The following is an 18,213-nucleotide window of genomic DNA, read 5'->3' as shown; positions in this document are numbered from 1 at the left end:
TATGTGTACTTATGGCAAATTACAGATATTTAAATGCAAACCATGAGAATGTTACATGCTCTGTGGAGTGCAATTTAATTTTTCTTTGGATAAATTAAAACAAATTCCTGAGGAATGAATTTAGGGAAACATCTCTTTTTTTTTTTTTTTAAAGTCTTTTTGCGTTTTCTAGGGCTGCTTCCCGCGGCATATGGAGGTTCCCAGGCTAGGGATCTAATCAGAGCTGTAGCTGCTGGCTTACACCCCAGCCACAGCAACGCGGGATCCGAGCCACGTCTGCGACCCATACCACAGCTCACAGCAATGCTGGATCCTTAACCCACTGAGTAAGGCCAGGGATCGAACCTGCAACCTCATGGTTCCTATTCAGATTTGCTAACCACTGAGCCACAACGGGAACTCCGGGAAACACATTTTTAAGTGATACCCGGAAACTACCAGTGTTTACCATGAAGGTGAAGATGACGATTTAAAAAAAAACAATCAGGAGTTCCCGTTTCAGCTCAGTGGAAATAAATCTGACTAGTAATCATGAGGACACAGGTTCGCTCCCTGGCCTCGCTCAGTGGGTTAAGGATCTGGCTTTGCCATGAGCTGTGGAGTAGGTTGCAGACATGGCTCGGATCCCGAGTTACTCTGGCTGTGGTGTAGGCCAGTGGCTACAGCTCCAATTTGACCCCTAGCCTGGGAACCTCCATATGCCACGGGTGCAGCCCTAAAAAGACAAAAAAAAAAGAAAAAAGAAAAAAGAATCAAACCAGCAATTTAATAGGAAATGAGACATTATAAAAAATTTCATGTAAATCTGGAAAGAAATAACATTTGTGAAAAAAGTGTTTAAGAACACTCAAAAATGAAGTATGTTATCCAGTTTGATCAAAAGCCCAATCACAGGATTAAACTAATAAACTACTTATAATGGTGTCAGTTTGACAATAGGGATCAAGAACCCTAAAAATGAAATAAGCATTATGATAATTCTATAATTGGAATTCCCTTGTGGTACAGGAGGTTAAGGATTTGGCATTGTCACTGCAGCGGTTGGGGTAGCTGCTGTGGAGCCGATTCCATTGCTGGTCTGGGAACATCCAGGTGCCACAGACACAGCCAAAATAATAATAAAAATAATAATAATCTATAATTATAATAAGGATAATTTGGAAATTTGGATTCAGGTCAAAATGGATAGTTGTTACTTGCCCTACATCCATAAGCCGCTATAAAACCTGACAATCATGCTAAGTGAAGTCGGTCAGACAGTGAGACACCAACATCAAATGCTATCACTTACATGTGGGATCTGTAAAAAGGACACAAGGAACCTCTTTGCAGAACAGATAATGACTCACAGACTTTGAAAAACTTATGGTTTCCAAATGAGACAGGTTGGGGGGTGGGGGGATGCACTGGGGGTTTGGGAAAGAAATGCTATAAAATTTGGTCGTGATGATTGTTGTACACCTATGAATGTAATAAAATTCATTAAGTAATTGGTAAAAAAAAACCTGACAAAATTTTAAAGCAAGAGTTTTCAGGCATTGAACAACAGGCTGTCCTCACTGAGAAAAGGAAACATACAAGTCTCTGCCTTGGTAGTTTCCGGACTGCAGTGCAAGGACGTGGAGGCAAGCAGCGCACAGTGGTCTCGCTGAGATGGGGAAGCTGAGACCAGAGTTCCAGGCTGTGGAGGTGGCTGATGACGAAGAGTCAGCTGCCCCAATATTTCATGGGGTTCCCTTTCGTCTTTGGTTGAATGGTAGAGGCAGATGCACAACAAAGACCTTCTCTTCCCCCTTCCCTGCCCCAAACTAAGGCCTGGCAGAGAGCTGTTGCAGGGGAGCTGTGAAGGGAACAGAGATTCTGCTGATCACACAATCCTGAGAGTCACAAATTCTCACCAGCCACAGGGGAGAGACCTGGCAGACAGCCTGGGAAAACACTTGCCCCCCCCTCCCCCCCGCCCTGGGAGGGGGTTACACCTCCGAAGAAGGGCTACCCAAATCCTAGAGTAAGAGCTACCCTAGAACTGCCCTAACAAAGCTCAACAAGCCTCCCTGATCTGCCAATAAATTAACTGCCTTTTAATGAAAAATATCACAGCACTAGTTAAGTGAAAGGAGAAAACCTAGACTCAACAATGTAGCATCCACAGTTTTAGCCAGGCAATAACAAAGTATCAGACATAGGAATAAATGAGTGAATATGATGCGTATGTAGGGAAAAAAATGCAACTCTAAATAACCAACCCTAAATAACACAAACGCTGGAAATTTCAGACAGGTATTTTTTAAGGACATATTATAAAAATATGTTCAAGGATTTTGAGGGAAATTGGTCATAGTTTGATCAATTGATAAACATGATTAGCCCATAGTGATCAAGACAAAAAAGGGAACCCCTCCCACAAATTACCATATCAATGATGAAAAAGATCTCTACGACAGACATAAAATGATAGAATATCATAAATTAGTATATGCCAATAAAATTTTCAACTTAGATGAAGTGAAACTATTTGAAAAATACAACTACCAAGCTGATTCAAGATGAAATTAGAAATGTGAAGAAGCTTATATGAAGGAAATTGAATTATTTATCAAAAACATTCTCTCAAAGGAAACTATAGCTCCAGTTTCCTTTCTTGGTGAATTCTATCAAATATTTAAGGTACAAAAAAAAGAAACAATGCTAATTTTACCTAATGTTTGAGAAGATAAAAGAGGAGGAAACAATTCATAACTCGTTATATAAAGCCAGCAAAACCCTAGTGCCAAAATCTGACAATTACAGAACAATATCCTTTATGACCACAGGTGAAAAAAATTCTTCCCAACACATTAACAAATCCAAGCCAAATGCATATGTCTATATGCATGTATGCACGTGTGTATGTATAGACGTAGTGATAATACATTATGGTCGAGTGGGTTTATTGCAAGAGAAACAATGGGTTAGCAATCAAAAATCAACATGATGCCACCGTATTAGCAAAATAATGAATAATCATTTGACCATCTCAATAGATGATGAGAACACAGGTGACAAAACTGAGTACTCTTTCAAAAGGAACACTCTCAGTAAACTGGTAAAAGAAGAGAGCTTTCTTAATCGGATTGAGGCCATCAATGAAAAATTTACAACTCACAGCCTATTTAATGGTGAACATTGAACACTTTCCTCCTATAAAAGGGAACAAGACATGGTGTTTCTCCCACTACTTTTCTTCATCATTATACTGGAGATCTTAACAAGTATCAGAGGGCCAAACAAAAATGAAATAAAAGTCCTAATATTGTAGTGGAAGAGGTGAATTTATCACTATTTTCAGATTACATGATTGTTTATATAGGAAGCCATGAATCGCAATTAGAAATACTTTGTGAATTTAGAACAATCATGAGATACACAGTCAATATTTAAAAAGCATCTATGCTAGTTGCAAACAATTGAAAAATAAACTTCAGGAAACAATTCTATATATAATAGTATGAATAACAGAAATAAATTTAGCAAACAATATTCAATGAAAAACTATAAAACATCACAGAGGAAAACTAGGAGTTCCCATTGTGACTCAATGTGTTACGAAACCTACCAGTATCCATGAGCATGCGAGTTGGATCTCTGGCCTTGCTCAGCAGGTTAAGGATCTGGCATTGTCATGAGCTGTGTGTGGTGTAGGCCAGCAGCTGCAGCTCTGATTCAGCCCCTAGTCTGGAACTTCCATATGCTGTGGGTGAGGCCCTAAAAAGCAAAAAACAAACCAACAAACAAAAACCAAAGGGAAGTTAAAGAAAATATTAAAAATGGAAAGATATGTTTGTGGATTGAAAATTCCACTGCATGAAGGGAGCAATTTTCTCAACAATATTGAAACAAATGGATGAGCACATGGAAAGAAATGAATTTTACTCTTACCTCAAACCGTAAACAAAGATCAGTATGAGACAGACAATAGGCCTAAGTGTAAAAGTGAAAACTACAAATCTAGAAGAAAACAGAAAAACGCCTATGTAAGTTGAACGTAAGCAAACATTTCTTATGACACAGAAAGCACTAACCAGTAGTAAGAAACCGTTTCTCATTGGCATCTTTTGTGCCAAAGGATGTTTGTTATAAGGACCAATAATTCACAAATGAGAAGAGCTTTTCAGCGCCGCTAGGATCACATCCCTGAACATATAGCAAAAGCTTTTGGCAAAAGCATGTGGGTGATACCGAGAGGTCTGTGTTCTGCCTGTGGTGGAAGCTAAGTCAGAGGGAATATGGGTTATAAATAAGATTCAAGAGCCACCCAAAGTAGGGAGGATATTGGTGCATGACACCCAGGACTCTCTTGGTTGCCCAGGAATTAGAGGTGTTTTTTTTTTTTTTTTCTGTCTGTTTGTTTGCTTTTTTAGGGCCGCACCCATGGCATATGGAGGTTCCCAGGCATATGGCATATGGAGGTCCTCCATGGCATATGGAGGTCGGATTGGAGCTGTAGCTGCTGGCCTACACCACAGCCACAGCAATGGCAGACCTGAGCCGCTTCTGCAACCTGCACCACAGCTCACAGCAATGCCAGATCCTTAACCCACTAAGCCAGGCCAGGGATTGAACTTGTGTCCTCATGGATATCAGTTGGATTTTTTTCCCCTGAGCCACGATGGGAACTCCCTACACTGTCTCTTTCAATTCCATACCCATCCAATATATGTCTCTTCCATACATTCCTCTGATAACAGTCTCTCACTCCTCCTCAGGCATAGATTCTGCTCCCAGAGTGATTTCCGCTTCTCCTCTCCTTCCCACGCACCTCCAAACTCCTCCTGCAGGATTCCACTGGACCTGAGTTCTCTGCTCTCTCCGTTGATGTGACCCCCAACAATAACAGGCTCTTCCACTCAAATTACCACCTGCAGCAGGGGGCAGCAAAGAGTGCATTCACTTTAAGAACTGCAAGTTAGAGCAATGGCATGGCATTTTTCCCATTAAGGACAAACCCCAAATTACAATCTTTGTAATTACCACGTTTGTGTTTATTGAACCCAAGGATAAACAACAACTGGAACAAATCCACCATTCTTTTGGTGTTATCGATGGGGAACTCTATCAGAAGGAGTAAGAAGAGTGAGAACCGTGGAAAGTGTCATCTGGAATGGTGCACTGGCCGGAAAATGTGCTCGGGCGTTCCTAAATAAATCAGGAACTATGCAAAATAACCGAGGAGAGAGAGAAGCAAATGAGGAATCAACAAGAGAGGCCATGAGTTGGGAACTCTTGAAGCCAGGTAATGGGGATATGGAGGCTCATTGTACTCTTGCATTTACTTTGCAGATATTAGAATTTTCCTAATCAAAAGAAAAATATTAAAAGTAAGACTTACCCAATGTGAGATGCAGCAGGATTTTCTGGCGTGGGATGCCATGGACTTTTCACAGACAGGGCGGAGGCAGGACGAGCATAAGCAGCCAGTTTGTTTTTTATGTTATACAGGGCATCACACTACTGTTTAAGTATGCTGTATTGGAAATCTGTTACATTGCAATGCTGAACACTGTCCTAAGATCAGGAACAATTTATGTTACACTAAAATTACCTCTTTAAGGAGCCACTTTTAGTTAATTCAAGACATAAGTGAAGGTCTTAAGTTTTATTTGAAATCCACACTCACATTAAGCGAATATCTTCCTGCAATAAGCCAGTATTTTCAGGAAAGATCTGCATCTTGAAAACATTGACCAAAAAAAAAAAACCAGCAGCCATGGAAGAACTGTGGCAAATTGGAGCCCAGTTATAGTGTTGCCCTTCTTCTTAAAAAAAAAATCTCACATTTTCCAGTGAATCTATTCAAACTGCATGGGTTGTCTAGACCTGAGTTAGAAAAAAATAAATAAATAAAAGAAGAAAAAAATAGGAATGTCAGTGTCACAACCTCCCAATGAGACTAGATTCCCTTTATTTGAGATGATTCTGAATTTTCTCTGTGGCTTATTCAATTCAGAGGGTGACGCTTCCTTGAATTACTGAAAGCGATAAGGGCTGAGAAGAGGTTAGAGAGATTGTTCTCTGAGGGATGGAGGGCAGAGAAGAACGAGGAAGAGAAGAGGAGTGATGGAGGGTTTCAGCATCCGAGGATAGTACGTGCACTAAGCCGAGACACCACCCGCCTAGGGAGTAGGGGAGCAAAGAAGGTTAGACCCTTGTGGGGTGGGGGTGGGGAGGGAAGGGATGTGGCTGCAACTTTCTTTGAGACCCACCCAGTTGCGGGGGGGGGGCAATGACATCACTGCCTGAATCCTTACAATTTCCTATTTTCATGCCCTGTTCCCCCATCCCTCAGAGCTGGGACCGTCTTCATCCTGCCTCTCCCCACCATGGGCTCCACGTGCCTCTGCCTTGTGGCCTTTTGCATCCTGGGAACAGGTGAGATGGGGAACACGGGGAATCCCTACCTTAAATGTTCCAGGTCGTGGCTGAAGCGTCTCCCCTTGAGACTGTTGCAAGAGGACCCTTCCTGGTCTCTGTCTCCAGTTTCTGTCTCATGTCCTCACAGGCTCCCTGGATGCTGCTGTAACCCAGATCCCAAGGAACAGGATCACAAACACAGGGAAGAGAACTGTACTGGAATGTTCTCAGACTAATGATCATGAGTATATGTACTGGTATCGACAAGACCCAGGAGAGGGGCTCCGGTCCATCTACTACTCCTATGATGTCAGGTCTTTTAACCAAGGAGAGGTCGCCTCTGGATACAATGTTTCTCGCGAGGAGAAGGAAAGATTCTCCCTGTATCTGGAGTCGGCCTCCCCCAACCATTCAGCCCTTTACTTCTGTGCCAGCAGTTATTCACACAGCACTTCCTGGCCACCTGCTCTCTAAACAGAAAGGCCAGCGCGTTTGCTCAGAAGGGCACGGAGGCTTCTTAGATGTCGCATGTAGAGGTCTGAGTGGTTCTCAGTCTGAGCTTAGGGCCACCCCGGGTCAGAGTCCCCAGACCATGGGATGCCTCTGAAACCACAGGCTAGATGGAACCTACCGCCCCTGCCTACAGACCCTCTTGATCTGTTCTGGGGAGGCAAACCGAACACCATCCTCCTAGGAGAATGGACCTAAGCACTGGCAACACCATCACATTTTTTCAATACAAATACTTCTTGTTAGCTCATCAACAGTGTGGTTTTTAAGGGTCCTTTGGCCTCTGTCTCCACACACCTTACAATATCCCCATCTGCATCCTTTCTGTTCCTGCTGATGAGACCTCTATCCTGCCAGCCCTTTCTCAGTCCTGGTCCCTCCAAGCTTCCGCCACTGTTTCGCTCTGTATTTGGTGGCCTTTATGCCAAGAACAATTGGACTAGCTTGTTTTTAAAGCTTCATTCTAAGTACATTTAATTACCATTCAATCTGACTCCGAAAGTGAAGTTCAAGGGCTAGAGACTGTGATCTATAATAGTTATCTTCTGGGAGTTCCTGATGTGGCTTCTTGGGTTAAGAACCCAACTAGTATCCACGAGGATGTGAGTTCTCACCCTGATCTCGCTCAGTGGCTTAAGGATCCATCATTCCTGCAAGCTGTGGCATAGATCGCAGCTGCTGCTCAGATCCTGTGGTGTAGACCGGCAGCTGCAGCTCCAATTCAACCCCTAGCCTGGGAACTTCCATATGCCATGGGCGAGGCCCTAAAAAGACAAAAAAAGGTTATATTTCATTTACTGCCCCATACTTGAATTTGTGCTGGATCTTAACCTGCAGGAGCACACAGGCTTGTTTCATTTTCTGGATGTACTGAATTTCAGAAAATGTGCCTGCTGCCTGACACAGTGCCAAAGCTAGGAGCTTGGAAATTCCCTCTTTCTCTCAAAGCATTGGGGAAAAACTCTGACTGCCCTGCGGGAAGAACCCTTCTAGGAACCTGTAAACTATAGGCGCAAAAATACTTAACCAAGGGCTGCCAGGCCTGATGTAAAAACTGCCTGAGGGTCAGGCTGAAGCTGTCTTCTTTGTGTGCTTTGACTTCTTACCTCCTAAGCCTCAATTATTTCAACAGAAGAAGCCACGGGACCTGGTGATTGTTCAGACTCAAAAAATCCAATTTCTTTCATGTTCTACCTGTCCTTATAGGGACAAAAGTCACACTTTTCTCCCCAATCTCCTTTACGAGGAACTCTTTCATCTACTTTCCCTTTAAAAAAATCCGTTTTCTATGGAATTCTGTTCCCAGCTTTCTGCTCACACTTCATCTGCAGCCTCATCTGTAATAATAATTCTTCTCTGGAGAGCTGTAACTGTTCCATTTAATTATCTACTGGACATTTTTAGAAGATTTCCCTAGACGTTTCTTCTGCCTTCTTTTTATTATTAATCAATTTATTTTATTACATTTATAGTTGTACAATGATCATCACAACCAAAAATTTTTAAAATTACTCAGTGAATTTTATTACATTTATAGTTGTACAACAATCATCACAACAAAATGTTATATCATTTCCATCCCAAACCCTCAGTGAATCCCCCTACCTCCCAACCTGTCTCATTTGGAAACCATACGTTTTTCAAAGTCTGTGAGTCAGTGTCTATTCTGCAAAGAAGTTCATTGTATCCTTTTTTTAGATTCCACATATAAGTTATAGCATTTGATGTTGGTGTCTCACTGTCTGACTGACTTCACTTAGCATGATAATTTCTAGGTCCATCCATGTTGCTGTAAAAGCCATTATTTCTTTCCTTTTAATGGCTGAGTAATATTCCATTGTGTATATGTACCACATCTTCTTTATCCATTCCTCTGTTGATGGACATTTAGGTTGTTTCCATGTCTTGGCTATTGTATATAGCACTGCAATGAACATAGGAGTACATGTACTTTTTTTTTTTTTTTGCTCAGTATAAATATTCTCCCTTAGCCCACCCATCCATGGTCATAACAACTTCTTTCATAAGTTCCTAACTGGCAAATTCAACCTCCTACTGGACACTTACAGCTGGATATTCCATAATTCAAAATCAAGTGATTTATTGCTGAATTTATTGCCTGTCTACCTCTACATGCATCCATTCTGGCTCATATACCATATTTCCATCTCAGTGATGGCTCTAAGGTCCCCTTTTCCATTAGGGGGAATCCATTTATAAATCTATTACTTCTATATTGCACATTGCCATAGGTTTGTTTTTCTGGAAAATGCACTCTGCAAGGGACATTAGTGTGCAGGAAGGTTATTCAACATGGACAGTAGGGAAAAAAAGGAGGTCGGATGGGGCAGAGGAGAAGTGGGACTGTCCTGCAGCCTCAATAAGTGCCTAAGCTGAGTCCACAGGGAGATGTGAAGCTGGGGTGGCCTTTACAATCATATGAAGTTGAGGTGAGGGGCCAGGTCTTAGGCCCATGTTCACTGCCACCATGTCATTGGACTGGTGGCTCTGAGAAGGGGCATGCCCTTCTCAGAGGAAAGAAGGAAAGGAAAATTGACTCAAACACGTCTCAAGTAAATTTTCAGGATTTTCTTCCAAGTAACATGTTTTCTGACATACAAGTCCTTTGAAATATAATTATATAAGAAGATAAAGAAGACAAAGAAGACTGGAAGATAAGAATTCCCCTTGTGGCTCAGCAGTAACAAATTCGAATAGTACCCATGAGGACGTGGGTTCGATCCCTGGCCTCGCTCAGTGGATTAAGGATCTGGTGTTGCCGTGAGCTGTGGTGTAGGTCACAGATGCAACTTGGATCTGGCGTTGCTGTGGCTGTGGTGTAGGCCAGAAGCTACAGCCCTGATTCCACCCCTAACATGGAACCTCCATATGCCAGGAGTGTGGCCCTAAAAAGACAAAAAAAAAAAAAAAGCCAGACTGGAAGATGAGAGAGGCTGTTTTTACTGGACCAACAAGGATAGAGATGTCTGTGATACATATCTCTGATGATTCCCATATCCTCAGTTGCTGACATTAGGGAGTTCTCAGCAGCTTCTCCAGAGATTGCCCTAGCTATGCTAGCAAGGTGGGCAAGGCATGAGTTATCTCTGCGCTGGGAAACAAAGGGCAGGGGCTTTATTCTAGCCTTCAATTATGCCTCCATCTGAGTAGGACCTGAGCATCTCATAGCTACGCCCAATTCGTCCCTCTTTCTTGAATCACCTCTACGATGACACAGAGTTTCCATCCCATCACGGCTGAGAACTTTTATCCACTCGTCACTCATCCTAAAATCTTCTCAGACTTAGAACAGTTAGAAGTCTTTCTGCTTCCTAAGTTTTAGAAATTTGTCAGAAAGACTCTTCCCAAATCTCTAAATATCTCTTCAACCATTCCACCTTTTTTTCAGCAGAGGGCAGTAAGATCATATTTCTTTTCTCTTCCTGGACACCTCCTCTTAATGTAAGACCAGGTTTCACAGTCAAAGCAGAGGCCCAAAGGATGGATGGGGAGTTTGGGGTTGATAGATGTGAACTATGACATTTAGAATGGCTAAGCAATGAGGTCCTACTGTACCACACAGGGAACTATAGCTAATCTCTTGGGATAGAACATGATGGAAGATAGAATGACAAAAGAAATGTGTACATATACATGGGTCACAAAACTAAATCGACTGTGTTTCAATAAAAATTTGTTTTCAAATGGGTGAAATCTGAACCCAAGTAGTGAGAAAATAGATGGAGAAGAGTGTGTGATTATTACCCAATAATAATTTTCTGAGAATTCCATGAATGCTGATTATTGCTTTAAGCCCTTTACGCGTGCTGCCTAAGGGGCTGCCTCATTTAGCATCACAACCTGCTCTCCTGCATCTGTCTGGTTGAACCACTCTGTTCACTGAATGTTCTCGCTCAGCTCTGCAGACTTCTTTCCAGTTCATCCTTCAGAACGCTCCTCAAATACCACGTCTTCCCCAGCCTTCCTGATGAAGTCAAATCCTCCTATTAAGAGCTTTCGAATCTTTGTCATTCTCATCCTCATAGCTTGTAAAACAGCTGTAATTTAACATTTTGTTTAAAAAAAAAAAAGAGGGGGAGACTTAAGTTAAGGTTTAAGATAAGGAAATTAACTAGCCTGTTTTGGATGAGAGAAGGGAACAGAAGTAGTAGATGAATAAAAGGACATAAATGACACCGCTGTATCAACAGGATGGCTGTAGGACCCAGGAAGTCTGCAGGCACTGTGTCATCACAGCCTTAGGGCATCAGTAAGAGCCCATCCCACTTCCCCAGGACTGGGAGATGCCCTTCTCGCCTTGCCTGTGCCATGGCCGTCAGACTCCTCTGCTATGTGGCCCTTTACCTTCTGGGTGCAGGTAAGTCATAGACACAGCATTCTCTAAAACCAGGGAGGACCATTTTCTTCTGGGATAGGTTTGCTTCTGGCTTCCACATTAGGGCTCATCCTGGACTCTGTTGCCAAGACTCTAGTTTGTCTTTTTCTCATAGGCTTCATGGATGCCGGTGTTCACCAGACCCCAAGACACTGCGTAATCGGGACAGGAAAAAAGATAACTCTGGAATGTTCTCAAACCATGGGCCATGATAATATGTACTGGTATCAGCAAGACCTGGGAATGGAGCTGCAGCTGATCCATTATTCATACGGGGTTAATTCCACAGAGAAAGGAGAGCGCCCGTCTGAGTCCACTGTCTCCAGACTAAGGAAGGATCATTTCTCCCTAACGCTCATGGCCACCAGCCCTTCACAGACATCTAGATACTTCTGTGCCAGCAGTGAATACACAGCATGACACAGGCACCTACAGACTGCTCAAAAAATGGTAGTCACCTAAGAGAAAAGTCCCACCTTCATAAACCTTGCCTCAAACTCCAGAAGCCCCTGCAGATTCCCCTGGACTACTCAGCCCCGAGGGGCCAGAGTGGTCTGAGCCACGATCTGGGCAGACAGCTCCCTGGGTCAGTCTCTGCCGAGCCGGGGAATGGCCCAGCCACAGTCCGTTCTGACCTTTCCCCTGCGCCTCACCGCACTGCCCGTGAGGCCTGCCCGGGTTTGTCTTTCAAGATCAGTGGGAGGATGTCCGTTGACAGTTGCCTCATGGTGACCTGCCGGGGAGCCTCTGCCAGCCAGGAAACAGGAAACGGTTCCCTTGGCTTTCTTCTCAGACCGCCCATGTCTGGTGAATGGTTCCTTCCTCGTGTAACACGTGTTCCTTCTCACACAGCATCTCAAAGTCCTTTTCCTTTCCCAAGCCCCCTCCCCGTCTCTCACAACTTCAGGCCTCATTCCATGACCTTGAACTAGAAACAGTGGAGGGACCGGAACTGATCATCTTCACTACTCTATCTCCAAATTAATGAAATTCTAACTAAATCTCCACGAGACGCAAGGAATAGAAACTGCAACGAAACCTCTCCAACGACTTGCCTGGACTCAGCCACGGCTCTTTTCCAAGACGGCTCTGACCATTTGGAAGCCGTTTCCGCAGATCAATGCTCCTTCTTACTCAGATACACCTAATCCTGGGGATGTTGGTTTCCATCCACCCAATACCAGATCTGGGATCGTGAATAGATGTACCTTCAAACAGGAAATGGACAAAAGCATAGTTGTCAGCTATGGGGCTCGGTCTCCTGAGAAGCGGTGGGTAAGGGTCTCAGATGTGACACCTCTGTCACGAAACTTACAAAGAGTGAAGTTGTCAGAGTCTTTGTCTTGGCCTATTCTCCTTGCTAGAGTGGCTTAGTATTTTAGAAAATGATCTTCAGGGGTTTCCGTCGTGGCTCAGCCAATCACGAACCCAACTAGGATCCATGAGGATGTAGGTTGGATCCCTGGCCTTGCTCAGTGGGTTAAGGATCTGGCATTGCTGTGAGCTGTGGTGTAGGTCTCAGAGGCAGCTCGTATCCTGTGTTGCTCTGGCTATGGTATAGACTGGCAGCTGCAGCTCTGATTTGACCCTTAGCTTGGAACTTCCATGTGCCACAGATGTGGCCCTAAAAAAAAAAAAAAAAGGAAAAAACCTAAATAAAACAAAAGAAAATGAACAGCAGAACATGACACATGTAAGACTGTAAAAACCATTGCCTGTGCATTTTTCTTTTAGCTTTGTATTCCACAATACTCTCCACTCCTTCTTTTTTTTTTTGGTCTTTTTTTAGGGCTACACCCATGGCTTATGGAAGTTCTCAGGCTAGGAGTCAAATCAGAGCTTCAGCTGCTGGCCTACAGCACAGCCACAGCAACGCAGGATCCTTAACCCACTGGACAAGGCCAAGGTTTGAATCTGAGTCCACATGGATGTTCGTCAGATGCGTTCCTGCTGAGCCACGGCAGGAACTCCCTATCCACTCTTCTGTCATCTTCTGTGTGGGCTCTCTATCTTCCCCCTTTCCTTATTTTATCCTGATCTCTGGAATATATATTCTTTTCTTCTCCACCTACACCTTAGATAATATCATCCGATTCATTGTTTGAATTGGTTCTCTGAACTGTCTACTAGATATTTCCACCTTAATGCATAGGTTCCTCCACTCAACTCATTCCCAACAGAGTTCACCATCTTCGGCTGTAGGTATCACCATCCGGGGAAGTCAGGGACCTGTCGCCTGTGGTCAGGTGTCCTTACGAGTTGCCTGGAGGATTAAGAATCCTCGTGACCCTCCGTACCTCTCTCTGTCCTCTTCCAGCTTTTCTTCTTCTTTGCCCCTAGAGTGATACTCATAATACGCAGATCTGGTCATTCTACCCACCCTCTCACATGTTCCCTGTGCTCCTCCTTCATATTCAAGGTAAAATTTAGATTCTTAACCTGACATAAAGGGAATTCAGGACGTAGACTCTGGAAATCTAACTCATCCTCAGTCCCCTCGTCCCTGATATATATATATATATGTATATATATATATATATATATATCTGAAATGTATTTTTTTATCACATCTGTAGTTGTATAATGATCATCACAATCCAATTTTACAGGATTTCCATCCCACGGCCCAAGCACATCCCCCCCACCCCCCAAACTGTCTCCTCTGAGACCATAAGTTTTTCAAAGTCTGTGAGTCAGCATCTGTTCTGCAAAGAAGTTCAGTCTGTCCTTTTTTCAGATTCCACATGTCAGTGAAAGCATTTGATGTTGGTGTCTCATTGTATGGCTAACTTCACTTAGCATGATAATTTCTAGGTCCACCTGTGTTGCTAAAAATGCCGGTATTTCATTCCTTTTAATGGCTGAGTGGTAGTCCATTGCGTGTATGTACCACATCTTCTTGATCCACTCCTCAGTCGATGGACATTTAGGTTGTTTCCATGTCTTGGCTACTGAAAACAGTGCTGCAGGGAACATCGGAGTCCATGTGTCTTTGCGAGTCATGGTTTTCCCTGGATAGATGCCCAGGAGTGGGATTGCTGGGTCAAATGGTAGTTCTATGTTTAGTTTTCTGAGGAATCTCCACACTGTTTTCCAGAGTGGTTGCACCAATTTAAAATCCCACCAGCAGTGTCATAGGGTTCCTTTTTCTCCACACCCTCTCCAGCACTTACTGTTTGTAGATTTTTGGATGATGGCCATTCTGGCTGGTGTAAGGTGGTACCTCATAGTGGTTTTGATTTGCATTTCTCTAGTAATGAGTGATGTTGGACCTTTTTTCATGTGTTTTTTGGCCACCAGATGGCTTCTAACAGGAATTTTACCAAAGCTTTTAAAGATCAGAGACTCAAAAATACTTAAAATATACCAAAGTATAGAAAGATAAGGGAAACTGCCAATTTATGACATAGAGTTAGCATTAACATCACAACTTGACAAGACTACATTTAAAAAAATCCACAAACGAATCTCACTTATTAATACTAATTTAAAAAAATTTAAATAATAGAGAATCACACAACCATATTTTTGAAAAAGTAACACAACACCTGGAGTTCGCTCCAGGAAGTAGAGGTGCTTCAATATCCACTAACTAACCGTAACCCATCATGGTAATCTAGTGATCGCCAGGGTTAGCCTGGTCACTGGGGAGGGGTGGGTAGTTAGAACTCTGTCTCGAGAAGGCACTGAGGGGGATAACACATCCTAATCCTGCCTGGAAATTTCTCTCCCTCTTCAGGCATTTGCATCCTCCCTAATTTTACTTTTGGCTCTTCTGAACTTTCTCTAAACTCCAAAAATGTCACATTCTCTTGGACTTTTCATATGCTGGTCCCTCTGCCTACAGGAGGATTATTTCTTTTCCTATAAATCTTTTATAAAACCATACCACTTCTGGGAAACTCTCCTTTTCTACCCAGAAAGTTAAGGTTTTTTGTTTGTTTGTTTGTTTGTTTTTGGTTTTTTTTTTTTATCTTTATGCTCCTATACCAACTTAAAGAAGCCTCAGTGCGGACTGCTTACAAAAAGAAGCAGGTGTTAGGGGACGTTTCAAAGGAAAACCCCAGGCAGGCAATAGAACTCTAACTAGAAGGTAATCATTAGTAAGAGAAAGCCATTAAGCAAGGAAGAAATCATTTGCGAAAAGCTGGTTAGAGTGAGTGAGGGGTCAAGCCTGGGCATGACATTCTGGCAACCGTTTTCACTAGTTTTTAGCTCCAACAATGTTTCCTGATCATTAACTCTTGAGTCGGCCTTTTGAGACTGAGGGGAGGCCTGGGAGGCTAAAGGAAAAAGCCTTTGACTTCCAAACACAGTGACAGAGGGGCTCGCCCAGGGTTTGGGGGCTACTGCTGATCCGTGGCTCACTTGCTGCGGGCAGCCCTGGAGACAACGTCCCACTTCTGGGCCAGCAGCTACACCAATTCACTGCCGCATCCTCAGGGGACCTAGAATTTCAAAAAGCAAACAAAAAAAACTTCGAGAAACAAAAAAATCAACCATCTTCCTAGAAATAATGTCAGAGAGCAGAAAGCCCCATCAACGACATTGAGCTTCAGGTCATCTGTGATGACTAGCATCCCACCGTTTTCCCTAAAATGCTTTTTTTTTTCTTTTTCCCAAAGCAACCATTTTTTTCAGAGCAGTTCCTAGATCCCTCAAGAGGGAAATGGCTGCTTGAGTCCTCACATCAGCATCTGTCCACCACCAGTTCCATCTGGCGGAATTTCTGAGAAGATGAGTTACTACCACATCCAAATCCTCTCTGAAATGTTCCAGGCACCTACTAGATTTTTCTAAATTTGTACACATTGGCTTGCTCCATTCCCTTTACCACACTTTTTAACTCCCTTAGGAATTACCCTAGGGAGTTCCCATTGTGGCTCCCTGGGTTTCGAACCCAACAGAGGGTTCCAGTTCGATCCTTGGCCTCGCTCAGTGGGTTAAGGATCCGGTGTTGCTGTGAGCTGTGGGGTAGGTTGCAGATGCAGCTCGGACCCTGTGTTGCTATGGCTGTGGTGTAGGCTTGGCAGCTGTAGCTCTGATTGGACCCCTAGCCTCGGAACTTCCATATGCCACAGGTGTGGCCCTAAAAGCAAAACAAAACAAAAATCAAAAAAAAAAAAAAAATTAGCCTAAAGGAAATGAGAGGACGCAGGATGATACGGAGAGCATGCAGACGTTGTACAGCATTCATGGAAATGAACAGCATCAGGGTGGCTGAAGAGATTAGAGTACCTTTAGAATGGAATTTGAAGTTGGGCATAAGGACAAACTGGAAAAGAGTTCCAAAAAAGGTTCAGAGAAAACGCTCAAGGGTCCATGAACACTACTCGGTTTACCATAATCGCCTAGTAAAATTTCAAAAGATGCAAACCCACCATATCTAAAAGGATATGGCATATAAAGGAAATTAGAAAATTCATAGAGGGGCATAAAAACTACCATGCTAATTCAAGAGAACAGCATAAACATAAACAACTATGTGACCTGGAGAAATGAAACGGTCACATTCTATCAAGTTGAAAAAGGATTTTCATTTTTCTGAAGCAGTGAGGGAGGAGGTGTGGTCTCTGGCCAGGAAGCAGATGGAAAGTGCTGGTGTCAGAGACTAAATGCGCCCCAGAAGCAGGCAGTCTCCTCCCGACGCTGCCATGGGCAACAGGTTTCTCTGCGGTCTTATCATTTGTCTCCTCAGAGTGGGTGAGTCCTGGGCACAGGTCGCCACCTGTCACTGTCACTGGCTTCCCAGGCTCTGACTACAAACGGTTTCCTCAGCCTGTTCCCTCCCCAGGCTGTCTTTCTTGATCCCTACTTTCTCTCCCACAGGCCTCAAGGATGCTGTCGTCACACAGTTCCCAAGACACAGGGTCTTGAGGACAGGAAAGGAATTAACTCTACATTGTTCACAGAATATGAATCACAATTACATGTACTGGTATCGCCAAGACCCAGGATTTGGACTGCGGCTGATCTCTTCTTCAACTGACACCAATACCTCTGAGGAGGGTGATGTCTGGGAGGGGTAACGTGTGTCTCGGGATGACCTGAAATATTTCCTCCTGACCTTGCCGTCTGCCAGCCTCAACCAGACATCTGTGTACCTCTGCGCCAGCAGTGAATCCACAGCACTGCACCACCACATCCTCTCTGCACAAAAAGAGAAGCAAACCCAGGAGTGAGCGGATGCTGACCTCAAGATCCCTGACCCCCGCTGGAAGTTTACTCAAAAACCTGCCCTGAAACCCTGCCCTGCCCTTAACATTCTTTACCTCCCTCTTCCCATCCTCATCCTTCTAAATCACCCTCCCTGTCATCATTCCAGGCTTCGCTTCTGCTTGATAGTCCACCCACCTAGAGGGCATTAGCCCAATGGAAACGTTTTCTAGGACAAACTTCACTTTTCAGATTGCGATGTAAGGAATTCGATGAGATTAAATTCTGTTCAATTAAGTGGAAAAAAAAAAAAAAAAAAGCCCTCAGTTCCCTGGTAGCCTAGAGGTTAAGGATTCAGCGTTGTCACTGTGGCAGCCGGGGTCACTGCTGTGGCCTGGGTGTGATCCCTGGCCTGGGAACTTGTGCATGCTGCAGGGGTGGCAAAAAAAAAAAAAAAAAAAAAAAAAGCTTCCAGGTTCTCTCTCAGGTTGTCTAATCAAGATGTGTAGGGAAATAAGTAGTGTTTTAGGATGTCCTCGGGCAGGGAATGGCCAGACAATCCTTCCCGTGGTGGAGGGAGGGGTGGGAAGTGAAAAAGAAATGAAAGACACCCACATCAAATGCTCTCACTGACATATGGAATCTAAAAAAAGGACACAACGAACTTCTTTGCAGAACAGATGCGGACTCACAGACTTTGAAAACCTTATGGTTTCCAAAGGAAACAAGTTGGGGGGTTGGGAGGATGCACTGGGGGTTTG

At 43.6% G+C, this 18,213-nt stretch overlaps 1 gene segment (V, D, J or C); it reads left to right on the top strand.

Annotated features, from left to right (window-relative positions):
• The first annotated feature begins 16,774 nt into the window (after positions 1 to 16,774).
• LOC125117472 (T cell receptor beta variable 28-like) lies at positions 16,775 to 17,735 on the top strand. The segment is given in 2 exon segments: positions 16,775 to 16,999; positions 17,126 to 17,735. Coding segments are annotated over 2 exon segments (441 nt in total).
• Positions 17,736 to 18,213: the final 478 nt, after the last annotated feature.

Source organism: Phacochoerus africanus, chromosome 16 (assembly GCF_016906955.1).
Source record: "Phacochoerus africanus isolate WHEZ1 chromosome 16, ROS_Pafr_v1, whole genome shotgun sequence".
Lineage (NCBI taxonomy): Eukaryota > Metazoa > Chordata > Mammalia > Artiodactyla > Suidae > Phacochoerus > Phacochoerus africanus.
Note: the sequence above shows the minus strand (reverse complement) of the source record. Positions and strands in the feature narration are given on the sequence as shown.